This window comes from Mirounga angustirostris, unplaced genomic scaffold, assembly GCF_029215605.1.
Source record: "Mirounga angustirostris isolate CCGP_5_RB_7025 unplaced genomic scaffold, mMirAng1.0.hap1 SCAF_2, whole genome shotgun sequence".
Taxonomy (NCBI): domain Eukaryota; kingdom Metazoa; phylum Chordata; class Mammalia; order Carnivora; family Phocidae; genus Mirounga; species Mirounga angustirostris.
The window spans coordinates 76,496,809-76,514,301 of NW_026991710.1; the positions used below are offsets into that span (position 1 = coordinate 76,496,809).

At 34.6% G+C, this 17,493-nt stretch overlaps 1 protein-coding gene across 4 annotated transcripts in view; it reads left to right on the forward strand.

Moving 5' to 3' along the window:
* Positions 1 to 16,104, forward strand: part of SMARCAD1 (SWI/SNF-related, matrix-associated actin-dependent regulator of chromatin, subfamily a, containing DEAD/H box 1) — a 77,514-nt gene extending 61,410 nt beyond the window's left edge. For all 4 annotated transcript variants that reach the window (XM_045880743.3, XM_045880745.3, XM_045880742.3 and 1 more), the window contains exons 13-24: positions 622 to 681; positions 780 to 855; positions 2,160 to 2,295; positions 2,785 to 2,922; positions 4,830 to 4,925; positions 5,018 to 5,135; positions 5,355 to 5,476; positions 6,938 to 7,126; positions 7,619 to 7,737; positions 8,630 to 8,812; positions 9,823 to 9,932; positions 14,740 to 16,104. In XM_045880743.3, coding sequence (XP_045736699.1) covers positions 622 to 681; positions 780 to 855; positions 2,160 to 2,295; positions 2,785 to 2,922; positions 4,830 to 4,925; positions 5,018 to 5,135; positions 5,355 to 5,476; positions 6,938 to 7,126; positions 7,619 to 7,737; positions 8,630 to 8,812; positions 9,823 to 9,932; positions 14,740 to 14,801 — 1,409 coding nt within the window. In that variant the 3' untranslated portion in view covers positions 14,802 to 16,104. The remainder of the gene's footprint in view (positions 1 to 621; positions 682 to 779; positions 856 to 2,159; positions 2,296 to 2,784; positions 2,923 to 4,829; positions 4,926 to 5,017; positions 5,136 to 5,354; positions 5,477 to 6,937; positions 7,127 to 7,618; positions 7,738 to 8,629; positions 8,813 to 9,822; positions 9,933 to 14,739) is intronic.
* Positions 16,105 to 17,493: the final 1,389 nt, after the last annotated feature.

The following is a 17,493-nucleotide window of genomic DNA, read 5'->3' on the forward strand; positions in this document are numbered from 1 at the left end:
AACTGCTTATGTGTGATTTCTTAGTTTGTGGAGGTGAATATAATTCTGTGGTCTCCTTACACTTTCCCCCCCCTTTGTGTGTGTGTATGTACGTGTGTTTGATTGTACTAGACGTCTTTTAAAAGAAAACAACTCAAATAAAAGTCAGTTATTCAGCTTTTAAATTATTATGCCTCAAGGACCATTGATAAGATCATTTGTTTTTGTAATTCTTTTTGTTTTAATGAAAAAAATAGTTTTAATGAGTAATTTAGGAGAAACAAGTGCTTTTAAATTTTAATTAACATTTATTGAATCAGAAAGTAAACAGTTCATCCCACTGAAATTATATAATTGATTGGATGTAGACTAGAGTAAGTGAATGTATGTATGAACATAATCCAAAAAAACTCTTTAAATTGGAATATAATCATCCTATAAATACAATGGTTGCTCCTTTGCCTTTAGTTTTATGCCTCCTCAAAATTACTTTAAACATCAGGATTAAATTGTGAAGGGTCTGTGATTTTTAAAAAAATCTTGTATTATTTTGCAAAAGAAAAAATTCTGTTTAGAACTCATTTCACTGCATACACCTAATCTATTTAGCAGATGCAAGTAATAACCTCTCCTGTTTCCTAGATAACTGGTTAAGAGAAGTTAATTTATGGTGCCCCACTTTAAAGGTGCTCTGTTACTATGGTAAGAATATCATTTTGCCTTAATTGGAAATTTCTTTAAAATCCTAACATAAAGTACATTAAATATAATCATATGTGTGTGTTGTTTTTAAATTGTAGGCTCTCAAGAAGAACGTAAACAGATTCGATATAACATCCATAGTAAATATGAAGAATATAATGTAATTGTGACCACGTAAGTATAGAGAAAAAAAATATTGGGGGGAGATACTGTGTAACCCCTATATTTAAAAAAATATTTAAAATATGTTAGTAGTAATATGAAGGAAAGTTCAGGCTTCCTGAACAAAAGTAATGGAATGACTTATGTTGAATATTCAGGCATTTTTCAGTTTTTTACTAGTACAACAGGTGTGATAGTGGCTATAAAAAGGTTTTGTCCACTTGATCGAAAGCATAGTTTTATAGGACTCTTTCTGTTAAACTTCAAGTAAAATTGAAGATATCCCACCAAAATGATTTGTAATATTTGTAACTTATAAATGTTAATTATTAATATTAATAATTAAGTATTAAATACAGTGGAATCTCTAAATGAAAAAATTGAATTAAAAGGATGGAAAATAAAACTTTGAATAAGTCACTATTACTTGGTAGTAACCGTTTAGGATAAATATCTAGCAGAGAACTTAATGCTGTCATGTTGCATTTTTAAATATAGGTTATTTCAAGTTCATATTAACTGTCAGTATTTAGTTATTATTTCCATTTACTGACTTCTGTAGGAGGCCATGATTAAAAGATGAATCCAAAATTCATCTTTTCTACTTAAAATGGACTTCATTTTATATATAGTCTAGTACTGCTAGCTACTATTAACTGTTTTTCCTTGGATGTGCTCTACTAGTTTAATACAGTCGTATTATGTTCTTAACAAATGTCTTCATTTCATGTCCTTTTTTTTCTCACTTTTGTTCTGAAAATATAACAGTTCATGAAGCAAAGTGTGTAACAGTTGCAGAGAACATATAAATTATACCCAAATTGGCTTCTTCTTAGTTGTGTAGAAGTTGTCTAATTATAACATTAAAATTTTCCTTTACCTACGCATTGCAGCTTTTATAACTTGATTATGTGTACATAAATAATTATTGTATACAAGTGTATCAGTATTTATTTGAACACCAACTATGTCTAGTGGTATCTTTCAGGTACTGGGTACTAGAAATGTATAAATAAAAATAATTTTAGAAAACATTAAGTCTCGGGCGGCTGGGTGGCTCAGTTGGTTAGGCGACTGCCTTCGGCTCAGGTCATGATCCTGGAGTTCCTGGATCGAGTCCCGCGTCGGGCTTCCTGCTCGGCGGGGAGTCTGCTTCTCCCTCTGACCCTCCCCTCTCTCCTGTGCTCTCTCTCATTCTCTCTCTCTCAAATAAATAAATAAAATCTTTAAAAAAAAAAAAACAAAAACATTAAGTCTCACTATGGTCCAGGCTCTTGAAGGTATAACCTTTAACCTTTTTTTTTTTTTGGTGACAGGTATAATTGTGCAATCAGCAGTTCTGATGATCGTAGTCTGTTTCGACGGCTGAAACTTAATTATGCGATTTTTGATGAGGGCCATATGCTGAAGAATATGGGCTCCATCCGCTACCAGCACCTTATGACAATTAATGTAAGAGTATTTTGTGAATTTTTCCAATTATAATGAAGTTATGTGTTTTAATATATTTAGTAATTTATATCAGGGTCAGTGGACTTTTTCTTTAAAGGTCCAGTAATAAATATTTCATGTCTTATGGGTCTTCCTCTGCGACTTGTTCTTTGCTTTTGTTTTTGTTTTGTTTTATAACCCTTTAGAAGTTTAAAAACCATTTTTATTAGCTCATGAGCCTCAATTTACCAACCCCTGTTCTGTATGATAAACTTTATGAATATCAAATACAATCAAGTTACCTACTTATAGAATGAAACCATGAGTTTTCCCATTCTACCTTAGATGATAATTTACAAGATGATAATTTTTCTAAATTACTAGTCTTTCATCACAGAATGTTACATTATTAATAATGATTTTAATTTTTTCCCCCTACTGAATAGTATAGACAGGAAGGACTTAGCTCTTTAAAAAAAAAGAAAGCTAATCTAAATTTTACTTTCACAGGCAAATAACCGTTTGCTGCTCACAGGCACACCTGTACAGAATAATCTGCTAGAACTCATGTCCCTGTTGAACTTTGTTATGCCACACATGTTTAGTAGTAGCACCAGTGAAATACGAAGAATGTTTTCTTCTAAAACAGTAAGCATATGTTTGTATTTTCTCCCAAATATGTTACTTTTTGTTTTATATAGGCCACTCTTCTTTTTTTTTGTTTTCATAGTGTATACATGATATCAGTTAAGTTTAAGTAGTTGATATCCCTGTACTTGGATGACTTGGGAAGTCTGCCAAAATACCATGGGAAATAAATTGGTGACTTCTGTAACTGATAGCCAAAAGATTTGGTTTTAATATCCTAATTTTCTGAAATGACAATTTTAAATTAGTGGAGTGTTCAGATATATAATATGTGGGGAAGGTTTTGTCATTGCATTTACCTTATTAAAATTTGGTAGATTAGTAGCATTTCTTTATAGGTAAACTGTAGAACTGGACAAAGGTGGAATATCCAGAAAACTCCTGTACTGGGAAATGTGTTTTGAAATAAAAGTCCATAAATTCAAAAGTAACAATATATTTTTTTAATTCATTTATTTTAGAGAGCATGAGGGGACAGGTGGAGGGGTGAGGCATGCAGAGGGAGAGGGAGAATCTCAAGCAGATTCCTGGCTGAGCCCATGACCCGGAAGGCCACGACCTGGAGGCCACAACCTGAGTCAGAACCTAGAGTCAGACGCTCAACCTACTGTGCCATCCAGGCACCCCAAAGTAACAATTTCTTACAGTTACGCTTAAAGAAATTCTGTATAGAAGAAAATCTGGTTAATTTTCTCTGTGTTGCTTAGAAAAAGTTACAGTATAGGGGAGCCTGGGTGGCTCAGTTGGTTAAATGTCTTACTCTTGATTTCAGCCCAGGTCGTGATCTCGGGGTCGTAAGATTGAGCCCCACTTCAGGCTCCACACTCAGCGTGGGGTCTCGAGATTCTCTCTCTCCCTCTTCTGCCCCTCCCCGCTGCATTCTCTCTCTTTCTCTGTCTGTCTCAATAAATGAAGAGAGGAAGAAGGAAGGAAGGAGGGAGGGAAGGAAAAATCTTTTAAGAAAGATAAAGTGCAGGGGCACCTGGGTGGCTCAGTCGTTAAGCGTCTGCCTTTGGCTCAGGTCATGATCCCAGGGTCCTGGGATCGAGCCCCGCATCGGGCTCCCTGCTCGGCGGGATGCCTGCTTCTCTCTCTCCCACTCCCCTGCTTGTGTTCCCTCTCTCACTGTGTCTCTCTCTGTCAAATAAATAAATAAAATTAAAAAAAAAAAAAAAAGAAAGAAAAAGTACAGTATAGTCTTCAGGAACTCCTACTAAATTCTCCAGTACAGCAATGTTTATATAGATTCTTGACTGTCTCCCAAGTCACATATGTTTTACAGGAATTCTCTGTGATATTCTTCCACTGCACATTAACTGCCTTTTAAACTTTCACTAATGTATTCACTCCCACTTGATGGCCTAGTAGATTATAGAATATGGAGGACTTCTTCACATCTTAGAATAAAATTCCACTTCTTTAATTCTCCAAGATTAACAGGCCTTGACTAGGAACCATCCCTGTCTTTTAGAACACATGGTGTACATCACCTGCACTAGCTTTCTTTTGGGGTCATTTTTCTAGAAATAAATAAAGTTTTCTGTCTATCGCTTCCCCTTCTCCTCTTCTCCCCACCCTGTTAAACACACACACACACTTTCATGAGAGCTATCTGGTAATTAGTTAATAACTCATTAGTTATGACTTAAACTTCTGGACACCATCCTAGGGCAGTTCCGTTTTATTAGCTCAGCAGAGTACCTGAAACCTCAAAATACATATGGAGCTTGAAGAGGTAGGTTAATAGCCCAGAGTTGAAATGTGAAATTCCATCTAGAATGAAGTGAGTTTCTGTGGATAATAACTCAGAGATTGTAGTGAGGTTGATTTTCGTGTTCTGTAATATTGTTAACTGTGATCATTTAAATGAGTAATTTCTAAAAGGATGTGTTCTTTTTTTTACTTAGAAATCAGCAGATGAGCAAAGTATATATGAAAAGGAGAGAATAGCACATGCAAAACAAATTATAAAACCATTTATTCTCAGAAGGGTAAAAGAAGAGGTAACTTATCTGCATATTTATTATGATGATTGTTTTTTAAAAATCTGTTTTCTTTATTTGAATGATCTGTTTAAACTGTTTGCCTTTCTCAGGTTCTCAAGCAGCTACCCCCCAAGAAAGATCGAATTGAATTGTGTGCAATGTCAGAGAAACAGGAGCAACTCTATTTGGGTCTTTTCAACAGATTGAAAAAATCTATCAATAACATGGGTATAATCTGATTTTCACAATTTCATGTGAAAAATAATCCTGTACTGGGGCTACATTTTCTTTAGTCATGTTATAGTGGGATTTGCTCATTTTTAAAAATTACTTAGAATTTGAAGAAATAATTTTAAACTTTTTGTTTGCATTGAGATGTATTTCAGCACACAGCTGTCAACTTGGGTTTTGTTTTTTTGTTTTTAATGTGTGCTCTTTGGATCACAGAAAAAAACACAGAAATGTGCAATGTCATGATGCAATTGAGAAAAATGGCCAATCATCCTTTATTACATCGCCAATATTACACAGCTGAAAAGCTCAAGGAAATGTCTCAGCTTATGCTAAAGGTAAGGATTTCATATTATGTTAACACTAACCTTTATTAACACTGTTAAACATAAGGTTAAATTGTTAGGCTAGCTCAAGATCAGTCGAGCCTAATGAGCATATTGATCCATTAACCCCATATTTAAGAAAAGCATTTTTAAGACAAAGTTCCAGATAATTTAGGGGAACATAAGAGCCAAGAGGACTGACAGTCTGTATTAGGAGTCAGCAAACTATGGCCTTAGGGCCAAATATGACCGTGGCTGTTTTTATAAAGTTTTATTTTAACACAGCCCTGTCTTTCTGTTGCTTTTTTTTGTGACTGCTTTCTCAATACAAACATACCTCAGAAATATTGCAGGTTTGGCTCCAGACCACTGCAAGGGAGTCAAATGAATTTTTTTGTTTCCCTGTGCATATAAAAGTTAAGCTTACAGGTACTATAGTCAGATGAAGTGTGCAGTAGCATTATGTCTAAAAAAAGTATATACTTAAATTACAAAATACTTTGTTGCTAAAAAAAAATGCTATTGTCATCTGAGCTTCCAGCAAGTTATAATCACTGATCAACATAACAAATACAATAGTAATGAAAAAGTTTGAAATATTTTAAGATTTACCAGAGACACAAAATGAGCAATATTGTTGGAAAATGGCACCAGTTGGCTCGGTCGACACAGGGTTGCCACGAACCTTCACATTATCTGTGAAACCCATACACAAAAATGAAGCAAGGTATGCCTGTACAAGGGCAGAGTTGACGAGTTGCAGAACAGGTCATTGTGCCCCCAGAGCCTCCTGAGACGTTCATTGTCTGGCCCTTTAACAGAAAGTGTGCCAACTCCTGATTGAGACTGCCATAATGCACTTCTTTATTTTACCAAAAGGATCCCTCAGATTTTATGTCCAGGGCAGTGAGTTGTTTTTCTCCATTTGTTTTCTTCATTTTTTTCTTTATTATATTTTGTCTATAGGTTTATTAATCTTTATTTTTGCCTCATTCTCCCTTAGCACCCACCTATAGTTCTCCTTTATAGATCTTTGTGTTAAAAGCAACTATTTGCTTTTTAAAATGTTTTTATATTATTTTAAATTTATTATGGAAATTTTCAAACGTGTAAGTAGAATTGTATAATGAAATCCTCTGCCCATGTCATCACCCATTTTTTTTACAGTTATTTTCTAGAATGATGCTACTCTTGTTTCATCTAGATCCCTCCCCAGGATTATTGTGAACCAAATCCTAGACATTACTTCATCTCTGAATATTTCAGGACATTGTCTCTAAAACAATAAGGACGTTTCCCCCTTTATTGTACCTAAAATAATGAATATTATTTTCCTTTGTTAAATTGTACCATGTAACATGTGCTGTTTAGCTACTTAATATTTTATCAGATGTAAACAATTTTATTCGAGTGTTCTGGTCGTATTACAAATTATCTTCATTTTGAAGTGTGAATTGTTCTGTTTGTTTTAAGGAACCTACACATTGTGAGGCTAACCCTGACTTGATCTTTGAAGATATGGAAGTTATGACAGACTTTGAATTACATGTACTTTGTAAACAGTATCGACATATTAATAACTTTCAGTTAGACATGGACTTGATTTTAGATTCTGGAAAATTCCGAGTTTTAGGATGCATCTTGTCTGAATTGAAACAGAAGGTAATAAAGAATGCTACTTCTCTTGTATTTTTCCAGTTAAACTTCTTTAAGATAATTCTGGCATGATTTGACTTCCTTGAAGTTTTAGCCTATGTCTATTATATATGTTTCTAGAAATTAATGCTTTGAACATTTAGAGGATATTATTTGGGGATATGTTTTCCTGATTACTTTTCCTCTATTGAGTCTGAGAAAGAAAAATAGAAGTTAGTAGAATACATCTGTATTGATTTTTTTTTTTTTAAAGATTTTATTTACTCATTTGACAGAGACACAGGGAAAGAGGGAACACAAGCATGGGGAGTGGGAGAGGGAGAAGCAGGCTTCCCGCTGATCATGGAGCCCGATGCAGGGCTCGATCCCCGGACCCTGGGATCATTATATAATAGACATTTGCTGTGATCACCTGATTTTTGTTAAAGAAGCAGTTGATCATTAGATTCTTAGAATTTTATTTTTCCATGTTTCTAATCCATATATGTATTTTCACAGGGTGATAGAGTTGTATTATTTAGCCAATTTACCATGATGCTGGATATTTTAGAGGTTCTCTTAAAACATCATCAGCATAGGTACCTCAGATTAGATGGGAAGACTCAGATTTCTGAAAGGTTGGTATGTTTCACTTCAGTTTCAGAAAATCTCCACCTCACCTTTAAATAAGAATAAGCGTTGGAATTTTAAATGTATATAAAGCATTTGAATGAATTGTATTGCTTTGAGTCTTTTGTGTGGTTATTTCAAACCATTGTCTTAAGGAAAATTTTCTAAGTTTTTGATCTGAATTGCATAGAAATCTATTTCGATACCTAATTAGAATGTTTTCCCCTTTAAGACTCATTCAGACCCTTGAAGCACCTTACCTTTAAACCAAGATTGTTTAAAAAACAAAAACCAAGATGGTTTTAAAATCTTGGGCTTTTCGTATTTTAAGAGTAATTGAATAAATTCGGTTTATTTTTTTAATTCCCAAAGATTAAAAGATTGTCTTAAAAAAAGAAAAGGAATACTTTTTCTAGTGTGTTTAAACTGCATTACATCTTTAGGTTTATTTTTTATCAGCCAGAATGATTTTTTTTCCCTGCAAGAAAGATAGAAGTCATGCTAAAAGGGAATACACTGCTCTAGTTTGATCTTGAGATCTTTAGTTCATCTGGTATCAAGAGCAGCCACTAACAGACTTCTGAGAAGGCTAAAGATTGAAAAGCCGTATGCAAAATTTAGATAAGCCAGAAGTCATTAAACAAAGGAGAAAATAACCCTTTAGCATCACTCAAACCCAAATAGTTGAATTAAAGTGAGACTTAATAGAAAGAGAAATGGAATAGAAAAGAAGTTGGTGAATTGGGAAGGTCTTTCAGGAAAATAACTGCAGGAAAGGTAACTATATTGCCAAGAGCATATATTTACATCTTCAGGGTTTTTTTTCCATGTAGTGTGATTGTTTTCAGTTTTAGTTGTATACATTTTAGTGAAATTTAGCCTAATATATTTATCTTATAGGATTCACCTAATTGACGAGTTTAATACCGATATGGATATCTTTGTGTTTCTGCTGTCAACAAAAGCTGGTGGCCTAGGAATAAACCTCACTTCAGCGAATGTTGTTATACTTCATGATATTGACTGTAACCCGTACAATGACAAACAAGCAGAAGATAGATGCCATAGAGTAGGCCAGACTAAGTAAGTGTTTTGAGTTGAAATTTATTTTTAACTAAAGGCCAATTTAATTTGTATATAATAGTAGAATATAGTCTGTCAGTGTCCTGCTTCAGTGTTTTTATTTTCAGCAAAGCATGGCTGGTGATATGTTTCATACCAGCAGTGTTGAATATGAACTTCACTATATAACCTGTTCATTTTCGAGTAGTTAAAGCAAAATAACCTCCCACCTCACCCCAATTAGTTCCGCAGCTGATGAAAACAAAATATTACCAATGGTTCAGCCCCTTTGAAAAATATTAGTAGTTAAAAAGTCTTGTTAGATCCCTTAAGAGCCAGATAGACAGTAAAATGTATACTATTGCTACCCTGTTATCCTTTAGGAAATACATTATTTGAGTTGTAGATATTTTAGGTGAAGGTTCATTTTGACATTGGACCATAAAGAGGTGCCAGTACCCCTAACTCAACTCTGTTTTCACATGTAAGTAGTGAATAATCAATGTTTTCTGTGTGGAGTGTGTTACTGTATTTCCAAAAGATACTGATAAATTCATTTATGAATCAGATATTTATCTGTACCTGTTATGGGACTAAAACTTCTTGTGTAATCTTTGTACTTCACTATGCTTTATTACTTTTTTATACTGAATTATTTAGTGGAACCCGACAAGCAAAGCATGTTCCTTTTTATTTTTTTTATTTTTTTAAATTTTTGTTTTTGTTTTTGTTTAACATGTTCCTTTTTAAAATGAATACCTATCTGATCCCAGACTGTTTGTTGTAGTAAGTTTTACCAGTAATTTTTGGAGTACAGATATCTTGGATTAATAAGAAACGTTGTTTAAAAGTTACATGCTCAGAAAACATCAATCCCAAGTTTGAATAAAAGGGAATTTAAAGTTATGGATATATTTGTTATACAATCTAAAGATCATTCTTATTGAACTCTAAGATGTTTTATATAGCTTATATGTAGCCAAATAATTTTATATTAAGTAACCAACGGACATATCTTCTGTTTTCTTTAGAGAAGTACTAGTTATAAAATTAATAAGCCAAGGGACAATTGAAGAATCCATGCTAAAAATTAACCAACAGAAATTGAAACTAGAACAAGATATGACCACAGTCGATGAAGGTAAGTTGTTTGTAAACAGAAACATCAATATTTATTTATATGAAAGGCATCAAATTAGTAGCAAGGGATTAACAAAAATGGCCCAAATCCTTCACTGGCATACAGTATAGAAAAAGCATGCTCATTTCAAACGTACTACAGTAACTAAGATTATTTTGCCAGAATTGATGCAAACACTTGATTTTGGATAATTCTGTCTCTTCCATCCCTTATCTCTTGATGCCAAAACATCCCCGCAATAAAATTAGTTCTATAATTTTATCCACAATTTTATAATTTATTTACTACATAAGTAACACATATGAATCCCCAAGAATTAAAATACATGGTGTAATATTAATTTCTTAAGAATGGTAACATTTACATTAATTTCATTTTGACCAGTAAATACTTAACTGTACTAAAGTGCAATAAAATGCATTTTTTTCCTCAAAATTTAGTAATTTCAGATTGAAGTTGGTTGGGTACTAGAAAGAACCCTCTAAGAGAACCCTCTTCATTCCACCTTTTTGAAAAGAATAGTTTTTAAATTAAGTTTTCTATTTTTGAAAAGATAATACATTCACATAGTTCAAGATCAAAAGATATAAAAAGCAAACAAAGGCCTCCTTCTCACCCTATCCTCCATTTTCCCCCTAACAATGACACATTGACTTTTATTAGCATGTGACCGCTCATTTTATGCAGATAGAAATAAATAAGTATGTGTATTCTTTTTCCCTTTTACACAACTTAGCATGCAGTCTTTTACATCTTACTTTTCTTACTTAATGTTAAATTTAACTGGATAGAAGCTGTTTAATCATTATTCTAATAAGTAAGGATCTTCCTAATGTTGATCATTGTTTGTTTCAATTCAGCAGACTTCCATTGAATATTTACTAGGTCCCAGTATTTTGCTGGGCACTTTGTGCTGTAGAGTTCAGGGTATTTTAATCTGTCTTTGAGAAGAGAGAGAGAGGGAGGGAGGTGTATATGGTGAAATTAGTAGGTGTCCTTCCTGTATAGCATTTATTTCAGGGTGTTTCAGGTTGGGGAGGCAGGCATTAAAGAAAGTTTGAGTAGAAGCAACTGTGATGATTATAACTTAAACAGTTGCTAAGCTTTGTGTGGAGGGGTCAGCTTGCCAATATCAGATTATCTAGCAGAAGCAATAGAAGGCAGATTCCGTAGCACATTTTTTCCTGAATGTTTTGTTAGGGCATCTTTTCAAATTTAGTAAAGCAATTAAATACCTGTTCTCCTTTAGCACTGCTGCCACCTTCCCAGATACATAGTTTTTATTCTAACAGTAAGTCTTTAAATAGAATCATCATAGTTAGTTAGTTGGGGTTTCAGCAGTTTGATGGTTGGAGTCCCCACTGTCTTTAACTATATAGGTTGCTTCTTATGGGCTAGTTCATTTCCCCAGGAACATATTCACCAATCTTTTGTGAAATGAGGATGGTGGGACATAGAGTATAAACCTACTGACTGCATTATTAGAGCTAAGGAGAAGCCGGGGGGGAGGAAGGGCTGTTGTCCTATTTATATAGCTAATTTTCCTGTTCCAGTATAGCTTCACTGTCTTCTCTGCCCATATTTGGCATTCCTCTGATTCAGACTTTCCAAAGAATAAACTTCATTTGTGTATCTGGGGTAAATGGCTGGCTCTGTTGGGCAGGCTTTAGATGTTCTACTCTTCAGTCTGTTTTAGCTCTGTATATTCCCCATCTTTGGGAGCCATGCATTACCTCTGTCTTGAGTTGGGGCAGTGGGGGCGGAGTCAGGAGGGAGGGGTGTGGTTAGAGTCTGAGTATGAAGTAATGTTCTTGCATTTTCTATGTGCTCACTTAAGTTTTTGCTTTGTCTGTTCTGCTAAAGTCAACTTCCATTCTTCCATTTGCTTTTCATCTTCCAAAATTTGTTGACAGCTCTCTCCTCACTGTTGTTTTTTTCTTCTGTTCTTTTCTCTTTTGTATAATGCCCCTGATTTCTTTTTTTATGGCATTTTAATGGCATTTGAGATGAGACCAGTGTATTCCAGTCATGTCTAGTCATAATTCACATAAATTATTTGTATTTATATAAATTTGTTTAGTCTAAAGTTTTACCTGTAATTTTCACATCAAGTATCTATTAGAATAGCAACTTATTTCAGCTATGCTTTTAGACTGTTACCTGTAAAGCATTTATTACAAAGAATCATTCCCCCATTTATCACTCTTTCTTTCTGTAGGAAATTTTACTCTGTCTTGTTAAAGCTATTTGTATCAGTTTTTTCCGGTATGTGTTTTATTTGGTAGGGTAAGGATACAATAATGTCTTTTATTCTCTTAACTGTAATGATCTTATCATCTTTGCTTCTGCTTCTGCTTATTCATTTAAATAATTGGACACTGACCTAACGAGAGTACATGTACCCTTTTCATCTCTCGCAGTGAGGTTCTTTTCCACTGTAAACAAAAAGCATATTTGTAATTGAGTGTGTCTGTGCTTCATGTTAACAATCTGTATGCCCCCTTTCCATGAAACTGTGAAAGATAAGTACCATGATTCCTCTCAGAAATGCTTGTCAGATTTTTGTATTTCTAGAGCTTGCCTTAGTGGTTCTCAAAGTGTAGTCCCTGGACCAACAGCAACAACATCACCTGGGAAATTGTCTTGAAATGCAAATTCCCAAGCCCAACTCCATCCCTACTCAGTCAGAAATTGGGAATGGAACTCAGTAATCTGGTTGGTGTTCTGATACATGCTAAATCTCTTAATGTGATTAATAGATTTTCTACCTTTTAAAATGGAAATTTTCATGCAGAGATGTTAAAAGCATAGTATAAATGAATTTAGCAGTTGTAAACATTTTGCTTCATACTACCTTTTTTCCTCATGAACCATTTCAGTCAGTTGTAGACATGATACATCATTCTGAATATTTTAGCATTCCCTCTGAGTTGCCAATTACATCCAAGAAAATTAACAGTAATTTCCAAATATTATCATGTTTTCCCAATTATCCCCTCGTCTTTTATAGCTTAAAAAAAAAAAAATCCAGAGTTCACAAACCATTGCATTTTATTGCATTATATCTTCAGACTTACCGGAGTCTCCTCACCCCTTTTCCTTCTTTTCACCCCTCCCTCCATTCCCAGAATACTGAATCTTGTACAGTCTTGTCTTGTACTTTTGAATTCTTGTTGTCTTACTGTCTTCTGGAGCTGTCTGATTATTTAGTTGGGTCAGTTAATTTAACATGTTTCAAGTTAGATTTCATAGGCTGTTAAATCTGTGGAAGAGCCTCAAGGCGCAAGGAGTCCGCGAACTCCTTGAGAGTTTATGGAAATAGTCTGTGTTTCTTTGCATATGTGTTTTACTGAAAGAAGAGTAGCTAAAAGTACTCACAATTTTGGATTATAACTGGAGTGTGTATGTGTGACAGAGAAGTGATTAGTTTGGCTGCATTTTAGCCATATCTAATTTATAAAATTACTCATTGCTATGAACGTACAAATATTTATGAATTGTCAACTATACCATTGTCACTATAAACTAATAAATCAGTTCATCTCTAAACAGTCTGAGTGATTAATTGGCACAAGGTGTTTTCCTGCTTTAGAAAATCCTGGGGGCACCTGGGTGGCCCAGTCAGTTGAGCGTCTGTCTGGCTCTTGGTTTCAGCTCAGGTTAGGATCTCATGGGTCGTGGGATCGAGCCCCGTGTCGGGCTCCACGCTCAGTGGGGGGTCTACTTGAGATTCTCTCTCTCCCCCTCCCCCCACTCAGGAGTTTGCTCTCTCTCTCAGATAAATCTTTTTTTTTTTTTTTTTAAGATTTTATTTATTTATTTGACAGAGAGAGACACAGTGAGAGAGGGAACACAAGCAGGGGGAGTGGGAGAAGGAGAAGCAGGCTTCCCCCTGAGCAGGGAGCCCGATGTGGGGCTCGATCCCAGGACCCTGGGATCATGACCTGAGCCGAAGGCAGACGCTTAACGACTGAGCCACCCAGGCGCCCCATCTCTCAGATAAATCTTTAAAAAAAAAAAATCCTGAATGCTTCCTGCGTAAGTGTCTAGATACTGGAGTCTCATTTAATTGAAATATGGGCAGACATTGGGAAAAGGTTATTTACAGTGAGTACTTTAATCTTCAACTGGTATGCCATATTCACAATTTTGTTTAGATATGCCAGTTAAGTCTATGTTAGTGATTATATCTTTGGATTGAAAATATGGGTTTAGATGAATGATTTGATTGGTTGTCTTTATTTGCATTACTCAGTTTTGTTGCACAAATGTTTTTATCGAGTATACCTGAGTAGTAAATACTGTGCGCTATATGAATAGAATATGATCCAAATTAATACTTGCCTATCTTTTTTATTTATGTCAACTGAGCAACCTAGCGTCTAGATTACTGTGCTGGTAATATGAACATAAGCACAGAGGAAATAGCCTTAAATGGATGTAGGGATTTGCAAAGGTCGTTTTGTTTTGTTTTAGATTTATTTACTTACTTTAGAGAGCGTGCACGGTTGGCAGGGGCAGGGGCAGAGGGAGAGGGAAAGAGAAACTGAAGCAGATTCCACGCTGAGTGCGGAGCCCCTCGCAGGGCTCAGTCTCACGACCCTGAGATCTGGACCTGAAGCCAGAACTCAGAGTCAGGCACTTAACCGACTGTGCCACTCGGGCACCCCTCACGAGGGTTTTTAACAAGGAGTGACACTGAAGCAAACTGGACCTTGAAAGATAATTAGGAATTCACAAAAGTGAGAGAAAATATATTTCATAAAATATTTTTATTAAACTTTTAATGCCCCTTTCTGACCTGCAGGTGACGAAGGGAGTATGCCAGCAGATATAGCCACGTTACTAAAAACGTCAATGGGCCTGTGAAATTAAGAATTGTGAATTCCTAATTGATGAGGAAATATCAACTTGGTGCACTCAAGGACATTTACATTATGATGACCATGGGGTTTATGAACATTTATAACTTTTTATAATTTCCATATTACATTTCTCATAGTATGGACAACTTTTTTGCCACTAACTGAATTCTCCAGATGCTCACATGTGAAATTTAAAAAAAAAAAAAACAAAAAAACCCACAAATAATGTAGTCCTGAAGATGTTGAATAATCATTTTACAAAACAGTTTTCTGAATGGGGATTAGTTGGTGATTGTTTGTAACAAATATGCTAATGCTTTAGAAATGTCAGTATTTTTGTAATTATTTCTACCTCCAAATATATATATATTGTCTTTCACTGGATAATGTGTGTAGATTTTTACATGTGCCTTATTTGACAATGCTTACGTCTTGTTTTTCCTTGTCTCATTTGAAGTTCTTTTTTTGTTAGTTTAAAGGATGCAGCTGTATAGATTATATAGCTTTCATTTTATTGCTATTTGAAGCAGATGTTCACCACTGTCAACAAGAACTCAACCTGAATTTAAAGGTGGCATTCCATTTACTAACACCCCCAGGTCCTTCCAAGTACTTCTGTTAAAACAAATTTGTTTGGCTAGGCACTAAGTTGTTTTCCAGTGAATAGTAACGAAGAAGCCCTTCTCTTCCTCCATGGATTAATTCCTTCTGTTCATTTCCCCACTGCACTAATTGTGCTTATTACTCTGCCTATTCTTGTGCATGTTTTCATTGATTTCCCTCTCCTGGCTTTTGCTTCTCTTGAAACTGTTGCCCAGTCACTTCTGCTCCAGTTCTGTTTACTCTCTAAATAGTAGTTTATTCCTGCCACGTCTCCACGTATCAGCAAAATGTGGGTAACATTTGTCTAACCTGGCAGAACAGATTAACAGGCTATTTCACTTCAAAGCAGACTGAATGTGACTTCATATTAAGGCAGCGTTAGGTACTGCATGGAAATAGGTCATTAACTTTAAACACTTCTCAAGATATAATTTATCAGTTTCCAGAATTTCCAGTACAGGACCTCCTGAAGAGAGAGCCATTGTTCAATTCCAATTCAGTGTGGGTGACAAAGTGAAATTTAGAAGAAGTAAAGTTGTCTATTTGATATTTAACTCTTTATTAAATCTTTCTTTAAATTTTTGCCTGTCAGTCTATCTTGCTGTTTTTATTATACATCAGTTTCTTTGTATAACTTGTGAGTTTCATGTGTTTTGTTTTTATTATGTAAATATCATTATAAATAAACTTATTTATAAATCACAGACTTGTTAATTTTGGAGATTGTACTTTCAAGGCATCCTGACTTGCTAAGATGCTTAGGTCATATAATCCTCTGGAGTTAGAAGAGTAATGAAGCTCTCAAAGCAATCTTCAGATATTACAGACTCTGAAAACTCATGATTCAGTAGATTTACCCAATCTTGAAGGTATATTAAATATAATCGATATATTTTAGTATAATGGGGCTAGAAGGAATCTACAAATACTATTACTACCTCTTCCTACATCGCAGGACCCAAATCACTTAGATTGTTGGAAATACTACCTTTCAAAATCTCATAATGGATTTCTTAATAACTTTTCTGTGGTAATGTGTCTTCAGTGATAGGCTGTTTCTTTTGTTGTTATTAAGTCCATATTTAATAAGATGTAGTTGAGTTCTCCCTGTCATGCTCTATTATGTCTTAGGCTTAATAAAAATATTTGTGATCATAAGTTGTATTTTCACACCCTTTTTAATAGTTTCTAACTCTCCCTTTACCTTTAAAATGAGATCATTTGTGCTTAAATATTATCTATTTCTCAGTAAACTGGAATTTATTACTTAGGATATATTCCCCCCGTTAGTCCTTTCATTGGACTGATGTTCATAGGAACATCGTAATCTATTACCAATAGTAAAGAGCATGTGAAGCCATAGTTGGAATATCATCTTGACCAATTGAAGCAACTTTTATTTTTTAATGCAACTTACAAGGTAGAAGACATATGCCGTATGTGTTTCATAACTGTATTCCTGACCCCATAGACTTGTAACTTTATACCAACAGATACTTATATTGCAACATTAACTACTGTTGTTTCTAACTTTGGTGTTACTGTATAGAGGTTGGACAGGAGTATTAGGAGATTTGGGTGACCCTAAGCAAGACACTTAAAATGTCCATAAAATTAAGGAACTGATTCTTTTAACTCTTTTCTTCCCAGAATGTGTGTTTTCTGGTTACAATCTGCAATTCTGATTCATTCATATTCTCTCATACTTGCTCACTCAGCAAGGAGCCATTTATTTTGGGTACAGGGTGGGATAACGGAATGTGTTGTCCCTTCAGTGAGAAAAGACCTAAAGATTGATGATGATGCTATGATTGAAATGAAATAATTTCTTTATGAAACCTGCTGTGGTTGCATTTTATATTTGAATTACGATTTGTGTAAACAAGTGGGACTGATGTTACTGTGAATTTTCATAATGTTAGATAAGCATTGTTCTCACTTTTACTAAATTCTATTTTCATTAAAGCTTGTCAGAATTTAATTTTATGGCAGAAAATGAACATACATAAGAGGGAAAAAAGTTACTACTTTCATTGTCTAGTATTATTTGAATTTCTGTTGTGAAAGGTAATTTCTTAAATTGCCTTAATAAC